At 46.7% G+C, this 14,581-nt stretch overlaps 1 protein-coding gene across 5 annotated transcripts in view; it reads left to right on the forward strand.

The window, feature by feature from the left end:
* Positions 1–9,856, forward strand: part of GATA4 (GATA binding protein 4) — a 79,805-nt gene extending 69,949 nt beyond the window's left edge. For all 5 annotated transcript variants that reach the window (XM_027069364.2, XM_053216695.1, XM_053216696.1 and 2 more), the window contains exons 4-7: positions 1,413–1,538; positions 4,683–4,770; positions 6,640–6,788; positions 8,025–9,856. In XM_027069364.2, the coding sequence (XP_026925165.1) occupies positions 1,413–1,538; positions 4,683–4,770; positions 6,640–6,788; positions 8,025–8,207 (546 nt within the window). In that variant the 3' untranslated portion in view covers positions 8,208–9,856. The remainder of the gene's footprint in view (positions 1–1,412; positions 1,539–4,682; positions 4,771–6,639; positions 6,789–8,024) is intronic.
* The last annotated feature ends 4,725 nt before the right edge of the window (positions 9,857–14,581 follow it).

Consider the following 14,581-nt stretch of genomic DNA (forward strand, 5'->3'; position numbering starts at 1 on the left):
GTAAGGGTGAGGTCATGACCTGAGCTGAAACCAGGAGTCAGGCGCCCAACTGACTGAACCACCCAGGCGCCCCTTTCAAGTCCTCTTGAAAAGGAGGCAGGTTGAGGAGTTGGGTGGGTGGCTGGCAACATAGTAATGTCTCATCCCTTTAGAGTGCGCTTGAGCTACGAGGATGTTCCAGACCATCTACTTTAACACCTTAATTATGCAGAAGTGAAAAGTGAGGCTCAGAAAAGCTAACAGCCTTGCCCACGGTCACATGGCTACTGAGTCTCCTATCTGGAACCAGAGCCCAGGTTTCCTTGTTCCCAGTCCAGCCTTGCCTCCTACATCTCCTGTTTTCTCATCTATCCCATGAACAAGGTGGACTCTTCCTTACCCTGTTTCAACTGATCAGTTGATAAAACCCAAAGCCCAGGGAGATTAAGCAGGGTGTATCAGGCCCTCTGGCTGGAAAAGTGTTTGTAATGGGGTTTTTGGCTCGTGGCTCCATGGTCTTTTCTAGTAGAATTTTCTTTTGACCAACACAAACTAGCTTTCGTGTATATTAGGAAGGGAGACATAGAGGGGTTAAGTCCTGATGCTTCCCTTTCTCTCTGGTCACAAGGCCCATTCAGTCTTTGATGTATTCAAATATAGTAATTGTTCACCCACCACCCATGGCTGGTACTGGAAGCCCACATTTATTCTACTTTTGAGAAAAGCTTTTCTGCCTCCAGTGCCCAGTGCTTGCTGGGGTCTTTGATGAATGACTGATAATGCCACTAATGCTACAGTTAGGAAAAGAATTCACTCTACTTCTCCTACAGCTGAAGTCCTTGTTCTCATTCACCACCCCGCCCCTAGGCTCTTTTTTTTCCCTTTTTTTTTTTTTTAATGTTTTTTTATTTTTGGGAGAGAGGAACAGAAGAGAGAGTAGGAGACACAGAATCGGAAGCAGGCTCCAGGCTCTGAGCTGTCAGCACAGAGCCTGACGCGGGGCTCGAACTCACAAACCGTGAGGTCATGACCTGAGCCGAAGTTGACTGAGCCACCCAGGCGCCTCGTGCTCTGGGATTCTCTCTCTTTTTTTTTTTTTTTAATGTTTGTTTATTTTTAGAGGAGAAACAGAGCTTGAGGGTCAGAGAGAGAGAGGGAGACATAGAATCTGAAGCAGGCTTCAGGCTATGAGCTGTCTGCATAGAGCCCGATGTGGGGCCCGAACCCACGAACCGTGAGATCATGACCTGGGCTGAAGGTGGACACAACTGACTGAGCCACCCCCGCCCCCCGTGCTCTGGGATTCTTATACAGGGCTACGATGGCTGACCCTGCCACCCACTTAGGGCCAGCCCCTCGGTGCTCCCTGCGAAGTAGAAGCAGCAGCACTTGCCTTTTACTTGGACTTGAAGGGTTTGCCTTCTCTGTTGCAGTCTGCCTCCCGCCGAGTGGGCCTCTCCTGTGCCAACTGCCAGACCACCACCACCACCCTGTGGCGCCGCAACGCGGAGGGCGAGCCCGTGTGCAATGCCTGCGGCCTCTACATGAAACTCCATGGCGTAAGTAACCCCACCGCCAGGCGGGGTGAGCAGCCTACCAGCGGCCATACGTTTGTTTCCATTATTCACTTCTTACTTGTCTTCCAACTTTCAGATCATAATCCATTTTTCCCTTCTTAGCAAAGAAACCTAGATTTAGAAGGGACCTTCCAGGCTGCTGGAACAAAAGTCCGTTGGGGCTGCTGTAACAAAATACCACAGACTGGATGGCTTATAAACAACGGAAATTTATTTCCACATTCCTAGAGGCTGGAAGTCCAAGATCAGGTGCCAGCGTAGTCAAATGCTGGTATGGATTTGGGGAAATACTCTCCTATGTCATTGGTTTGCATGTGAATTACTCCAAGTATTCATTAGGAAATTAACCTAGTAGTTCTTATTAAGGACAAGAAACACACATATCTTTTGATTTTGGCAGCTCTGCTTTGGGGAAAGTAGTCTATAAAACAATAAAAGAATCAGTACCTAATGATGTGTGAACTGTTTATTGCTGTGGTATTTGTAGTGGCAAAAACAAGAAACAGTCATAAAGCCTCCTAAAGGAATGGTTGACTAAATTATGGCACAAACTATAGTGTGAAATATTGTGCAGAAGTTTAAAAAATAATTAAGTCAGAGCCCTGTATCTTGACCTGGAGTAACAAAACACATTTGCAAAGTAATGTACATAGTATGACCCCATACTGTGACTCCTTACTATGGGAGTAAGGGTGAGTGAAACACACACGGATACAGATGGGTGGGTGAATGAATACACACATACATAAGTATATAGATATGTACATGTGCACACCTGTTTGAGAATGTTTTAAAATGTAAGAAACATAACAGGCTGGTATTTCAATCGCCCCATGGGGACAGGATTGATGGTAGTGGAGTGGGAGGGGTTGTTACTAACTTAGTCTCATGAATCTAAGAAAAGATTCTTCATGAACATGAATTTTTTCATGTTTCCTTTCTTTTTTTTTTTAAAATTAGGTGTTTAGTTTGAATTCCAGTGTAGTTAACATACAATGTTACATTCAGTTTAGGTGTACAATATAGCGGTTCAACAGTTCTATACATTATTCACGGCTCATTGCGAGAAGTGTACCATGTTTTCTTATTATAGTGAGAAAAAAATAGCCAAAAATATACTTAAGAACATTCATAAGAAAATACACTTCCTTCTGCAAAGAAGTGTATCAAGGATGTTTGTTGAATCACTGTAATAGTGCAAATTGAGGAGAAAAAAAACCTTCAGGAGGAAAATGGATAAAGAAATTCTAGTTCTTCAATAGAGGAATGGTAAAAGAAACTGATAAAGGAATATTATGCAGGTGTTAAACAGATTGTGTCCTCAAAAAAATTAAAAACAGAATTACCATATGACCCAGCAATCCCACTTCTGGGTGTATATCCAAAAAAGAATTGAAAGCAGAGTCTTGAACAGATACTTGTACCCTCATGTCCACAGCAGCAGTATTCATAAGAGCCAAATGTGAATGTAACCCAAGGGTCCATGGATGGATAAGTAAAATGTGGTCTGTCCACACAAGGGAATATTATCCAGCCTTTAAAAGGAAGTAAATTCTGACACATAGTACCAGATGGATGAACCTTGAAGTCATTATGCTAAGTGAAAGAAGCCAGTCACAAAAGGACAAATCTTGTACGATTCTACTCATATGAGGTACCCAGAGCTGTCAAACTCATAGAGACAGAAAGTAGAATGGAGGCTGCCGTGGACCAAGGGGAGGGGGAAATAGGAAGTTAGTGGTTAACGGGTACAGAGTGTTAGTTTTGCAAGATGAGAAGTGTTCTGGACGTGGATGGTGGTGATGACCGCACAACAATGTGAATATACTTAACGCAACTGGAAATGGTTAAGATGGTAAATTTTATGTTATGTGTATTTTACCATGATTGTTTTAAAACAAGTACTGAGGTTGGTGGGGATAAACATGAGGGCTGTATTTTTCTGAAGTCAGGATGGGCTTCAAGTGGGCCAAAGTGTGGGGCTGGGTGCTGGAGGGAGGAGAGGCTACTTCCCTCCAAAAGTGGGAACACTGACCCCTCAGTTGACTAGAAGGCAGGTTCAAGTTCACGTAATCTGATAACCCTTCTCTCTTAACCATTCCATGTTTAATCTCTCAAGTGGCAATTGCTTTCCTTCAGTATTTCAGGGATGGCCTTTATTAGTCCCATACAGGAGAAAAGCACAGACCAGGAACTAAAAGATTTGGGTTGGCCTGGCCTAAGAGAAACCAGCTGTGAGGAGGGCACATGTTTAAAAATACTAGAAAGATGACCCGGCAAGCCTGTTCCCCAGACACTTATTTAGGCATCTGTGAATGGTTCAGGAGCATGATGCTTGACAGTCACTGCTTGTTTATGAGAAGTCAGTGCCGTAAAAGTGTTGCCGATGGATAGTTTATCTCAGGACCTGGCCTCAGGGCCATCTCCCCAACATAATCTCTGGTTGCTCCCCACCACCCATGGAAACACTACGATTTGCTCCAACCAGACTCAGTGCAGTGCAGAGCTGCTCTATTCACATCTCAATTCACTGAGCTGCACCAGCTTCTGCCTATTTTCTTGGTATAATTATTAATAGCACCCCGTTTTCACTTTCACAGTGTCCTGATACTGCTGATAAACTAAAGGCTTTTGCACATACTGCTCCTGCTGCCTGAAATGCCTGCCTCTTGTCTACTCGACAGCCTCCCACAACTTAGGCATCACCTCCTCAGCGAAGCCTTCCTTGATGTGATCATGTGCCTCTTCCCCTCCTCCCGGGCAGAGGATAGAGCTTAGTGTTTCTTTTCTGTTCCCCCACATCATCTATGAGTCTGGTTGTTTCCTACTTGTCTGTCTTTCCCAGTAAACTGTGAAGCTCTGGAAGAAAGGAATGGTGTCTTTAAGCTTCCATTTCTCCAGAGCTAGTATAGTACACAGCATATAGTACAGTATGCTAGTATATTTGAACAGCATTGGTTTCTTTCTCAGCAGGAGCTCCAGGGGCTGATTCACTTAGTCCCAGCCCTAAGGTTTGTAGAGGAATTGCTTAGATGTTGCCTTCTCATAGTGTGAGTGCGTGTTTAAATAAGGTAGCAGATCACGTGCAAGTAGAAAAACCGTATGTATTGACTTGTAACTCCCCAGGTCCCCAGGCCTCTTGCAATGCGGAAAGAGGGGATTCAAACCAGAAAACGGAAGCCCAAGAACCTTAATAAATCTAAGACACCAGCAGGTGAGTAAAAGCATTGTGTGTAATTATATTAAGAACTCAGTGGCCCTTGGAATATGTAAAAGTCATGTATTCTTAGTGGGTCAGCTCAGGCTACCAAGGCATAATGATAGCATTGTCCATCCCAGCTATTCAGTTTAGTCCCTGCGGCTGTTTCCAATTTTCCACTTTCTCTCCAGCTGCTTTTGGGGAGGGGTGCTTTTCCCGTATGCCCCTCCCCTCCCCAGTCTCCGTCCTCTCTCCACCCGCAAAAGGGGTTCCCTACCTTTCGGGGCTTCTTGCTCCCCAAGTTCAGCTCTTCGTGTCGCGTACCTGCTGAATCCTGTGGTTCAGGTTGTGCAGATTGTTGTGTTAATCTCCCAATCAGTTTTCTAGGTGTGTAGGATGGTTTAGTGTTGGTCTGGCTGTATTTCATGGACGCGAGACACACAAAAAGCGTCATCCCAGCTCTTCAGGAGAGAATGATAACCCAGTGAAAAGTAACATCACCACGCAAAATTTTGGGAGCTTTTGAAGCAGGCTCAAATCAAGTTGCACAATTCTTTCCAGTTGCAAAGGCTGCACTGGGCCAGCTGGACCAGTTGTGGGCCAGAGAGAAAAAGAACATTACTGGTCCCTCCATCTTTGGTACTGCGGCCACTCAAGAACTCAGCTCCATTATGTTCTCTTTGAGATAACAGGGATCTAGGAGGACAGGGTTCCATTAATTTCAATCCACAGATTGATTTGTAAGCCAAAGTATAGTTAACATCATGTAGTACTTAGCATTCTAGAAAGCTGCTCTACAATTAGTATCTCCCTGGTCCTTAAAGACCCCCTTGAGACCAATTATCTGCATTTTACTAATGAGCAAACTGGGGCTCAGAGAAGGCAGTGACTTAACCAGAGTCATACAGCTGTGAGTGGATAGACTTGGACTTAAAACCCAGGTTTTTCCACTTCAAGCTCCATATCCTGTCCAGTATGCCACTTTGCCTTTTCAGTTTCTAGATTAAGAATGAGGACTACTTATGCTCCTATCGAGAGCATTCCCTCTTCAGTACTGCTACCAAATCAAAGATTTCACTGGGAAATGCTGCAGTTGCAGAAAAAATAAATCGGCTGATCCAGTGGAAAGTTTATCTTCTAATCTAAGGCATGACAAACAGATAAATTTTCCTCGTCCACTACTGAGAACATGACCCAAGTCCTCCTTTCCCAGATTCAACCATGGCTTACCCCTTCTGGCAGTATATCTGATTAGGTATTTTATTTTAGATCTTATTTATTATTACATCTTATTTTCTGTGTCTCATGCCAGTGGTCTTCAGCCTTTCTCCCTCTGTCCACAGTTTTAGAAGCACAGCACATTCCCCTAGGTAACTTCACCTCTTTACATGTTGCAGTGATAGAGCAAGCATTTGGTTCAGGTGAGCAGGGCCCCCTATCCAAAATTCCCAGTGTAGGGAGCTAGATTGGGCAGCAAAACCTAATCTGAACAGACTCAGGCTATTTATAGTCTTTATTTATCCCATGTGTGAATATTCACATGTTTTGCTGTAGAACAATTAATGTGCTTAGTTACGGAGTATTGTCTCAGACTCCGCTGGGAGTATTCTATAATATACAGTATTAAAATCCAAAAACTTCTGAGTCCTGAAACATGTAGTCTCAAGGGTTTGAATAAGGGGTGGTGAGCCCGTCGCTTAAATTCTGATATTTTCAGTTGTCCCGTTTTGAGAATTGTCGCCCTGCCCTGATGAAGGGCCCTGCTTCATTCCCCAGCAAATAGAAATAAAGCTGTTAGCACAGACCTACCCTGGCTGTCTCAAAGGACCACCATCCATTTGCCCCTGTCCCTGGTCTAGGTGTCCTGACTCTGCCTTATTTTAGGTCCCTCGGGTAGTGAGAGCCTTCCTCCCGCCACCAGTGCTTCCAGCAACTCCAGCAACGCAGCCACCAGCAGCAGCGAAGAGATGCGCCCCATCAAGACAGAGCCCGGGCTATCAGCCTACCATGGGCACAGCAGCTCCATGGCCCAGGTACTTCCCTGGGCGGGGAGATAGGGCTGCCTGTGGGATAGTACACCTCAGATCACCAGGTGGCTGGGTCAGCGCTGGAACACGCGCTTCAGCAGGGCCCCAGCAGGTGGCAGCAGGAGCCGCCTGGTGCCTTTGGGGTCCCACCTGAGGCCCTATAAGGGCTATCTGCACAAGGGTCTATTTCAGCACATCTGATCACATTACAGTGATTTGGACGTACAACTACAACAGACAGATGATTAGCAGCTCCTCTGTGCCAGGACCTTCAGAGACCAGGAGTGGGGAGGGACACATTATGGCACAGCCACAACCTGAATCAGACTGCATGCTTTGGGGGAGGGAGGTACAACTGTAGAAGGTTCTAGGAGGTGGCACATGGGCTTTCTGAGCAAGTCTGTCTCCTAAGTGAGAGGTGGTGTGACCTTCTCTTTGAAGTTTGGGAGGGGATGGAAGAGGACCCTCCTGGCATGGGCAGAGGTGTGGAAACTGTGGGGAGGGCAGGGTGGATGGGCAGGGGGTTGGTGAGGAGGTCACAGGCAGGCTGCCATTTAATGAGGGTCGGCTACAGGTCCAGCTTCACGTGTGTCCAGAAGATGAGTCAGTGGTCCTGTCCTTTCCCTCTTTCAAATATGATGGCATTCCTACTCCCCAACCCCTTCCCTCTTTGGTTCCCCTATTTGGGATTAGGGAAGTTCTGAGCTTGGTTACAGTTTCTAAGCAGTAATCAAGCTTGGTTACCGTTAACTCTGATCTGTCGTCTGCATGCACTTGAGGGAGTCTGTGTCCTAAAGAGCTTTTTACTGTCAGGGTAAAGAACCCGGGTCCCATAGGACCAGGAGAGCCAGGAACCTCTTCTGGGCGTGGATAAGATTGGCGTGGATCTGGATCACCTCTTCTGACGGTGATAAGATTGTGGAAGATGTCTCATGTAACTATCCGAGCCATCTGAGAAACCAGAATATCTACAAACCTCTACTGGGTCACAGTGCTCAGAAGCTGGTGAATCACACAGACCCTTTGGTTCCCACAGCACAGGGGTTAGGAAAAACAGAGAGAAATGTTGCTTGGTGTCTTGTCCTGCCCTTGTCCTAGGGCCCTCTCCCCTCATCCCTTTCGTGGGGTGGGAGCCAGCTGGGGGACATCTGTGCACCAGGGCTCCCCTCTCCAGCCCGGACCTCTCCTCCTGAGCCCTCAGGAGTGATTCTGTTGAGCTCATCTTGCACTTTTTGTTTTCAGACGTTCTCAGTCAGTGCGATGTCTGGCCACGGGCCCTCCATCCACCCAGTCCTCTCGGCCCTGAAGCTCTCCCCACAAGGCTACGCATCTTCTGTCAGCCAGTCACCGCAGGCCAGCTCCAAGCAGGACCCTTGGAACAGCCTGGCCTTGGCTGACAGTCATGGGGACATAATCACTGCATAATGTCACCTCCTTCCCTCCTCAGATTTCGGCACAGACTTGGGACTTGGAGGACAGCAGAGATGAGGCTCTGGGCTCCCAGGGGCCAGCCTGCTCTGTTGGGGAATAACTCCAGAAGAACAACCGGGAAGAAACTTGAAGTTGACAATTTGGCTTAGGGGAAGTGGGTATTGGATTTTATCGGATGCCTTTTCAAGGGTAGGCAACTGGAAAGAACCCAGACTCTGATCTGGAAGAACCCACCCTTCACTACAAGCACATTTAAGTCCCTTCTGTGGAGTAAGAGACTTCTTTCTTATTTCCGCCCTACCCCTCCCCTACAAGAGACGAGATATCTTTCTCCTCTGCCTTTCCACCACCGTGACCTAAGATGGTGGCTTTTCCATGGTGTTCCTAGCACCGGGGCTCTGAGGGTGGGTGAAGGCTCTGGGACCCCTGGTCCAGCCTGAAATTGGATGCGACAAGCCCCTCCGGGCAGCTGCTGCCCTTGCCCAGCACTCCCCCTTCAGGTTTGGCATACTCCTGCTTTCCTCAATACCGAATCTTGGCTCCTGAAACGTTGCGTATAGCGCCCATGCTACTGAGGGCTTCGTGGGGGAGATGGAGGAGAGGGCCACTTCACCCACTGCCACGTGTGGCTTGGGCAAAATTGCAACTAGGAACTTCGCCTCCCCCAAGTTCCTTTCCCTGACCCAAGGCTCAAGCCTCCGCTCCTTCTCCTCACCCCCAAAGCCTCTGAAAATAAAAATCCCTTCCACTGCTGAGTGATTCAGCTCTGCCTTCAGCTTGAACATGTCTCTCCCTCCACAAAACAAGAGCTTGGCAGCTTAGCCACACAGCAGCCTCCCCCACGCCTGTCCCCCCAAATCCTTCATCCACCCCTTCACACACAGGTGGGTCCCAAGTAAGTACAAAAAAAGTTCTGCTGCTAAAGCGAGTTTGACAAACACTCACCTAAGACTTGAGATCCTTCAGAAGAGCGTGTCTGGTGGACACCAGCCCCGGGGGTGGGCAGGGGGTTTCCGTGAATTCTTGTGCTTGGATCTCGTGGACGACCCTCTTGTTCTGCGGAGCTGTGTCTCTTGTTCAGACAGCAGGCCGAGTTCATCCAAGGGATGCGGAGCCCCTGCACCTACCTACATCCTTTCCCCAGAAGACATCTGTCCAGGAGGCAAAAAGCTAGAGATCTTGCAACATACATTCAAAGCAAACAAACACAACATGACAAAAACTTAATGGAAAGACAACAACCGATAAGAGAAGACACTGAGGGTGGGCCTTGAGGGAGTGTCCGGCCCTTATATTGTCCTGGCATTGGCCTTCTTCTCCTCTTCATATTGCCGTTTCTGCCCGAGATGCTGGAGCTCCTCGCAAAGACTTCTCCTTCCTCGTCCTCATCGTCAACAGACCTGTAGCTGACTGTGGCCTTACCACATCTTCCCCCCAAATCCCCAGCTCCCAACCCCAAAATCCTACTGGCTGTAGCAGAGAATATTTTTAAACCAAGATTCTGTTTTAATCATCATTACGTTGCTTTCTTCCATGAAGGCCACCCTCATATACCTTCCCTGACCCACAAACCTGTTAACATTGTCTTAAGGTGAAATGGCTGTAAAATCAGTATTTAACTAATAAATTTATCTGTACTCCTCTTTTCCTTCTCCTCCCTCAGAAGTCATTACTGGGAGGTTCGAAGCTGCCCTTTGCCAGGCAATCTTGAGCCACGGAGGCCCCTTCGCCGATCTGCTCACAGGCCGCATAAAATCGTTTTCTCCCTTCAGTCATTTATGGCAGTTGGCCAAGACTTCCTCTGTATGTGATGGTGGCTAGTGAAAAGAACACTCATCCCAGCCCTGCTACTGACTAGTTTGCGACTTTGACAGGTAACCTCTAGGCTTTGGTTTCCCAAGAGAGGGTTGGGCCAACCAGCCCTCAATTAATTAAAGTTCCTATGGCCCAACAGTTGTTGCCCAATGAAGGGAGCCATTTCTAGGGCTTTCCTCGGGGCCAGCAGGGGCTGGGGCATGGAGCAGAGTGCAGGGCAGTGGTCTGTCCAGCCCACCTGGTTTAAGACATGTCCTGGGGGGTCAACCTGAGTTGTTCTTGCCATCTTCCACTTCTCCTTTATGGTTTGATCCAAGCAAGCTTCTAGAGAGGAGAGGAAATCTCCTTTTTCCATTTGTCTTCACCATCTTCAGCTACAGAATTGCTTCATTGCTTCATCTTAAAAGCGGGGTGGGAGTGGGGGCAGTGGTCCTGAGGCCACCCTCTGACGCAGTACCTGTGGAATGGGACCCAGACAAGCAAACCTGCCCACATTCAGAACTGTTCATGGTGCCTTCTGCCTTCTCTCAACTGGCTTATGCCAAGCCCACTGGGCAACTGGTGGCCTTTGACCTTTCACAGCACCCCTGGTATTTTTGAGCAGGTAAGAAAAAAACGGAAACAACCATTATTTTACATAAAATCAGAAAAGCTCTTAAATTTGCTAAGGAATAGCCAAACCTATTAAATGTAGCTACCATTCAGAAAGACAAGGAGCAGATAACTAACAATTAAGAGTAACAAAAGAGATTCAAAACCATAAATAAAACCTACCAGGATTTATGCTGGGAAGCACATGTTTTCTGACGATGAAGTCTCTGTTGAAGACATTTGCCACTTCTCTTTAGGAATGGCTTTCAGAACAGAATTATATACAACACCGGATCAACCTCATTCCTTGTATAGTCATAACTTGGGCTTCATCCTAGTTGGTATAATCAAGCTAGATTCAGCCTCCTTGCTCACTGGACTTGGTTGCTTCCCCAAATCAAATCCATTCTCAGAGGAGGTCAAGTTATTACCAATCAGGATATTCTAAAGGATGCAATTCCCAGAGGGTCGGAAAGTGGCTTGTGTGGAAGGATTGGGGTGGGTGGGGGGCGGGGGGTTGGTCACTAGCAACGATGGTGTCATTAGAATAAGTGTCTGGCCTGGTGTGGTGAGTGAAGCAACAATACATGTGTCCAGGTTACAAAATCCTTCACATTCCCCTAGAGTCTCACCTCTTGCTATGACAAAACAGTCTTGTAATTTTTAATTATTTTTTATGTTATTATTTTTTAAGTGTATTTATTTTGAGAGAGAGTGTGTATGCACGTGAATGGAGGATGGGCAGAGAGAGAGGAAGCAAGAGAGAGAATCCCAAGCAGGCTCCACACTGCCAGCTCAGAGCCCAACATGGGGCTCAATCCCATGACTCTGGGATCACAACCTGAGCCGAAATCAAGGGTTAAATGTTTGACCCACTGAGCCACCCAGGGGGCCTTATGATAAAACCTTTTGAAGCACAGTTTAAATTAATGGTGGGAGAGCATTAATCCTTAATATTTGACTTAAAAAAATTTTTTTTTGAGAGAGAGTGTGAGCAGGGGTAGAGGGAGAGAGAGAATCTCAAGCAAGCTCCATGCTCAGCACAGAGCCTGATGTGGGGCTCAGTCTCACGCCCCTGAGATCATGACCTGAGCCAACATCAAGAGTTGAATGTTTAACCGACTGAGCCACCCAGGCGCTCCCTTAATATTTGACTTTTGAATTCCTTTAGGGGAATGATTGGTAGCACATTTATCTGTGATTATACTTGACTTCAGTTGACAATAGTGAGAATACATTTATAGTCCCTGAACATGCACCTAATGGAGCTGGGGTAGAGGTTATTTGGATGAGCCTCCTACCCCTCGAGCCCCCAGAACTTGACATACATGAATACCGACTGCATGAGAAATAGCCATTTGGAAAGCTGCTTTTGGAGTGGAGGTGACTGTTTTTTGGTTTTTTAATCATTTTCTGACATTGGAGGCTAATCTTCAGATTGTATCCTTGGCTTGCTTGAAGCTAGACCACCAAAATGCCATGTCATAACACAGGTTTAAATCATCCCATCACCAAGGATCAGCCTCAGAGCTTCAGGGTTTAGCCTGGGAAGTGGAATCAGTCTTGTCCAGCTCTCCCACCTCCTGGGCACTTGCTTTCATTTCACTCTTGGCCTCCTGGAGAGTGCTGGCCCGAGTGTGATTCTTATCTCCCCTCCAGTGGCTGTGGCATGGCATTTGCAAACAGACTAGTCTGTAACAAGGAGAACTAAATAATCCAAGCAAAGGTGACATTAAAACAGACCTGGTTTTTCAAAGTCAGTTTTCTTTTGGTCTGTGTGTTGCTTGTTCACTCTTCTGGCTGAAGCCTGGGAGATTTACAGAGGTGATCGATAGCTGTGTTATGGGTTACCAGGAACAGAGGAATCCGAAAAAGCCTGCAAGGCACCCACAGCTCCTGGGCCCAGGCTGTAGAAGTGATTGCAGGCTCCAACTGGGGAGGTCTTCAGATGGATGCAAACAGGGAGCTTTTCCTCCTGAGTGAAGGGTGATAAATGAGATGTCCCCCCACCCCTGCACCCTGCACATGACTCCCATCACGCACGCTCCAACCCCTCCCTGCTCTCTGGTGATTGTCTTCTCTTGTACAGCTGTGGTCGCCCTGGTTCACCTGAGAAACAAAGATGTGACTTCCTCCACCCTGGGTTTAGAAGAGGTTTTTTTAAACAGATGCACCTGCTCTTCTCATCACTGAGCAGTGGAGGTTTCTAAGCAGTGAATTTCTGATTGCAAGCGGTTCAGAAGCAGCACAGTAGTAGTAAACAGTACTAGTGGATAACTCTAGTAGACCCCTCTTACAATGACTTGTCTCTTGTGCTGCCTCTTTAAGATGGATTTGCTCAAATGAAATGGATTGTAATTAGAGATGTGAAAACACTTAGATTCGCCATTCCTCCCTTGTTCTTTTCCTTAGAACGCAAATAAAAAATCGAAAATATCTGTTATTCCTAGGGTTCTTGATAACCTGAGACGTTTGAGTTGGGGCACAGATGTAGTAAGAAAAGACTGACATAAGAGAATTCTAAACAGGCGTACAAGCAGGATTCTCTGCCAAAGTGATAGGCAATGCCGTTTCGTATGCTTTTCATCCTAAAGGCTTTTCATTGCTGTATTATCCCAAGCACCCCCCAGCACTGCTGTAGTGATGGGGGTTAGAAACACTTTTAGGAATCCACCTGTTTTCTCCCTGTCTCTCTGACATCCTTGACAGTAGCTTCATGGTGTAGCTCACCTTGCAGATTTCCTCAATGTGGCTTCTAGCCTTACCACAGCCAGTCCCCTTTACCCCGCCCCACCCCTGCGTTAATTCGCATGTTTTGAAATTGTTCTATTTACATAATAATCTAGGCCTTTCCTCGTTTTTCATAGATCAAAAACACAACCATGTGTAAATTACACCTCTATTTTAAAAAGAACAAAAACATAACTGCCAATCTCTGCTACCAAGTACCAGATAGTTGATACACTGAAGTGACTGAGTTCCCACTCAAGGCAGATTTTTAGTCTGCTTTACAGTCTTGGTAAAGCAATTAGGAGGATGGTTACCTTGGGACTTTCTGACTATTTAAAAATTACTTGTGGGCTCCTACTGGGTGAATCTCAGGGTCTTTAGAAGGGGGTCGCTGGCATATACACACTCCTGGAATGGATTCTGTATCCATCTCCATTCATGCTTCTGCTTCCTCAAAAAAGGGAGAGGGCCAGAAAGAGTTAAAAATGGAAGTTTTTTTTTTAAGTTTATTTATTCTGAGAGCACACACACGTGAGTGGAGGGAGGGACAGAGAGGGAGAGAGAGACAATCCCAAGCAAGCTCCTCACTGTCCGTGCAGGAGCTCAATCCCACAACCTTGGAGAGAGAGTCCACTGGAAAGAGTAAAAAATGGAATTTGGGGCACCTGGGTGGCTCAGTCGGTCGAGCATCTGACTTCAGCTTACGTCATGATCTCATGGTTTGTGGGTTCGAGCCCCTCATCGGGCTCTGTGCTGACAGCTCAGAGCCTGGAGCCTGCTGCTTCGGATTCTGTGTCTCCCTCTCTCTCTCTGCCTCTTCCCTGCTCGCTCGCTCTCTCTGAAAAATAAACATAAAAAACTAAAAAAAAAAAGGAATTTGAGGGTTCAGAAATTGTAGTCCAGGTCTGGCCATCGTCTGGCTGCACGAGTTGGGGCAGTTCACCAAACTGCTCTTCACCTCAGCATCTTTATCTGTAAAATGTTTTGGATCCAGCAGATCTTTAAGGCTCCTCTGAGTTCTAAGTAGTTGTGACAGCTGCCATAATCTGAAATTATCCGTGCCACGTCTGGTATCATACAAGGAGTGCACGCTACCTTTCCTGTTTGGTACTCCGTCGTGTTGTGAGGATGATCAGGAAAGGACAGAAAAATTATTCCCCAGAGACCCACTGAATTAGATCTACCATCCAGGACTTCGGACCAACAGCTCTGAAACTACAAGAAAGTGGCTC

Source organism: Acinonyx jubatus, chromosome B1 (assembly GCF_027475565.1).
Source record: "Acinonyx jubatus isolate Ajub_Pintada_27869175 chromosome B1, VMU_Ajub_asm_v1.0, whole genome shotgun sequence".
In the NCBI taxonomy this organism is placed as follows: Eukaryota; Metazoa; Chordata; class Mammalia; order Carnivora; family Felidae; genus Acinonyx; species Acinonyx jubatus.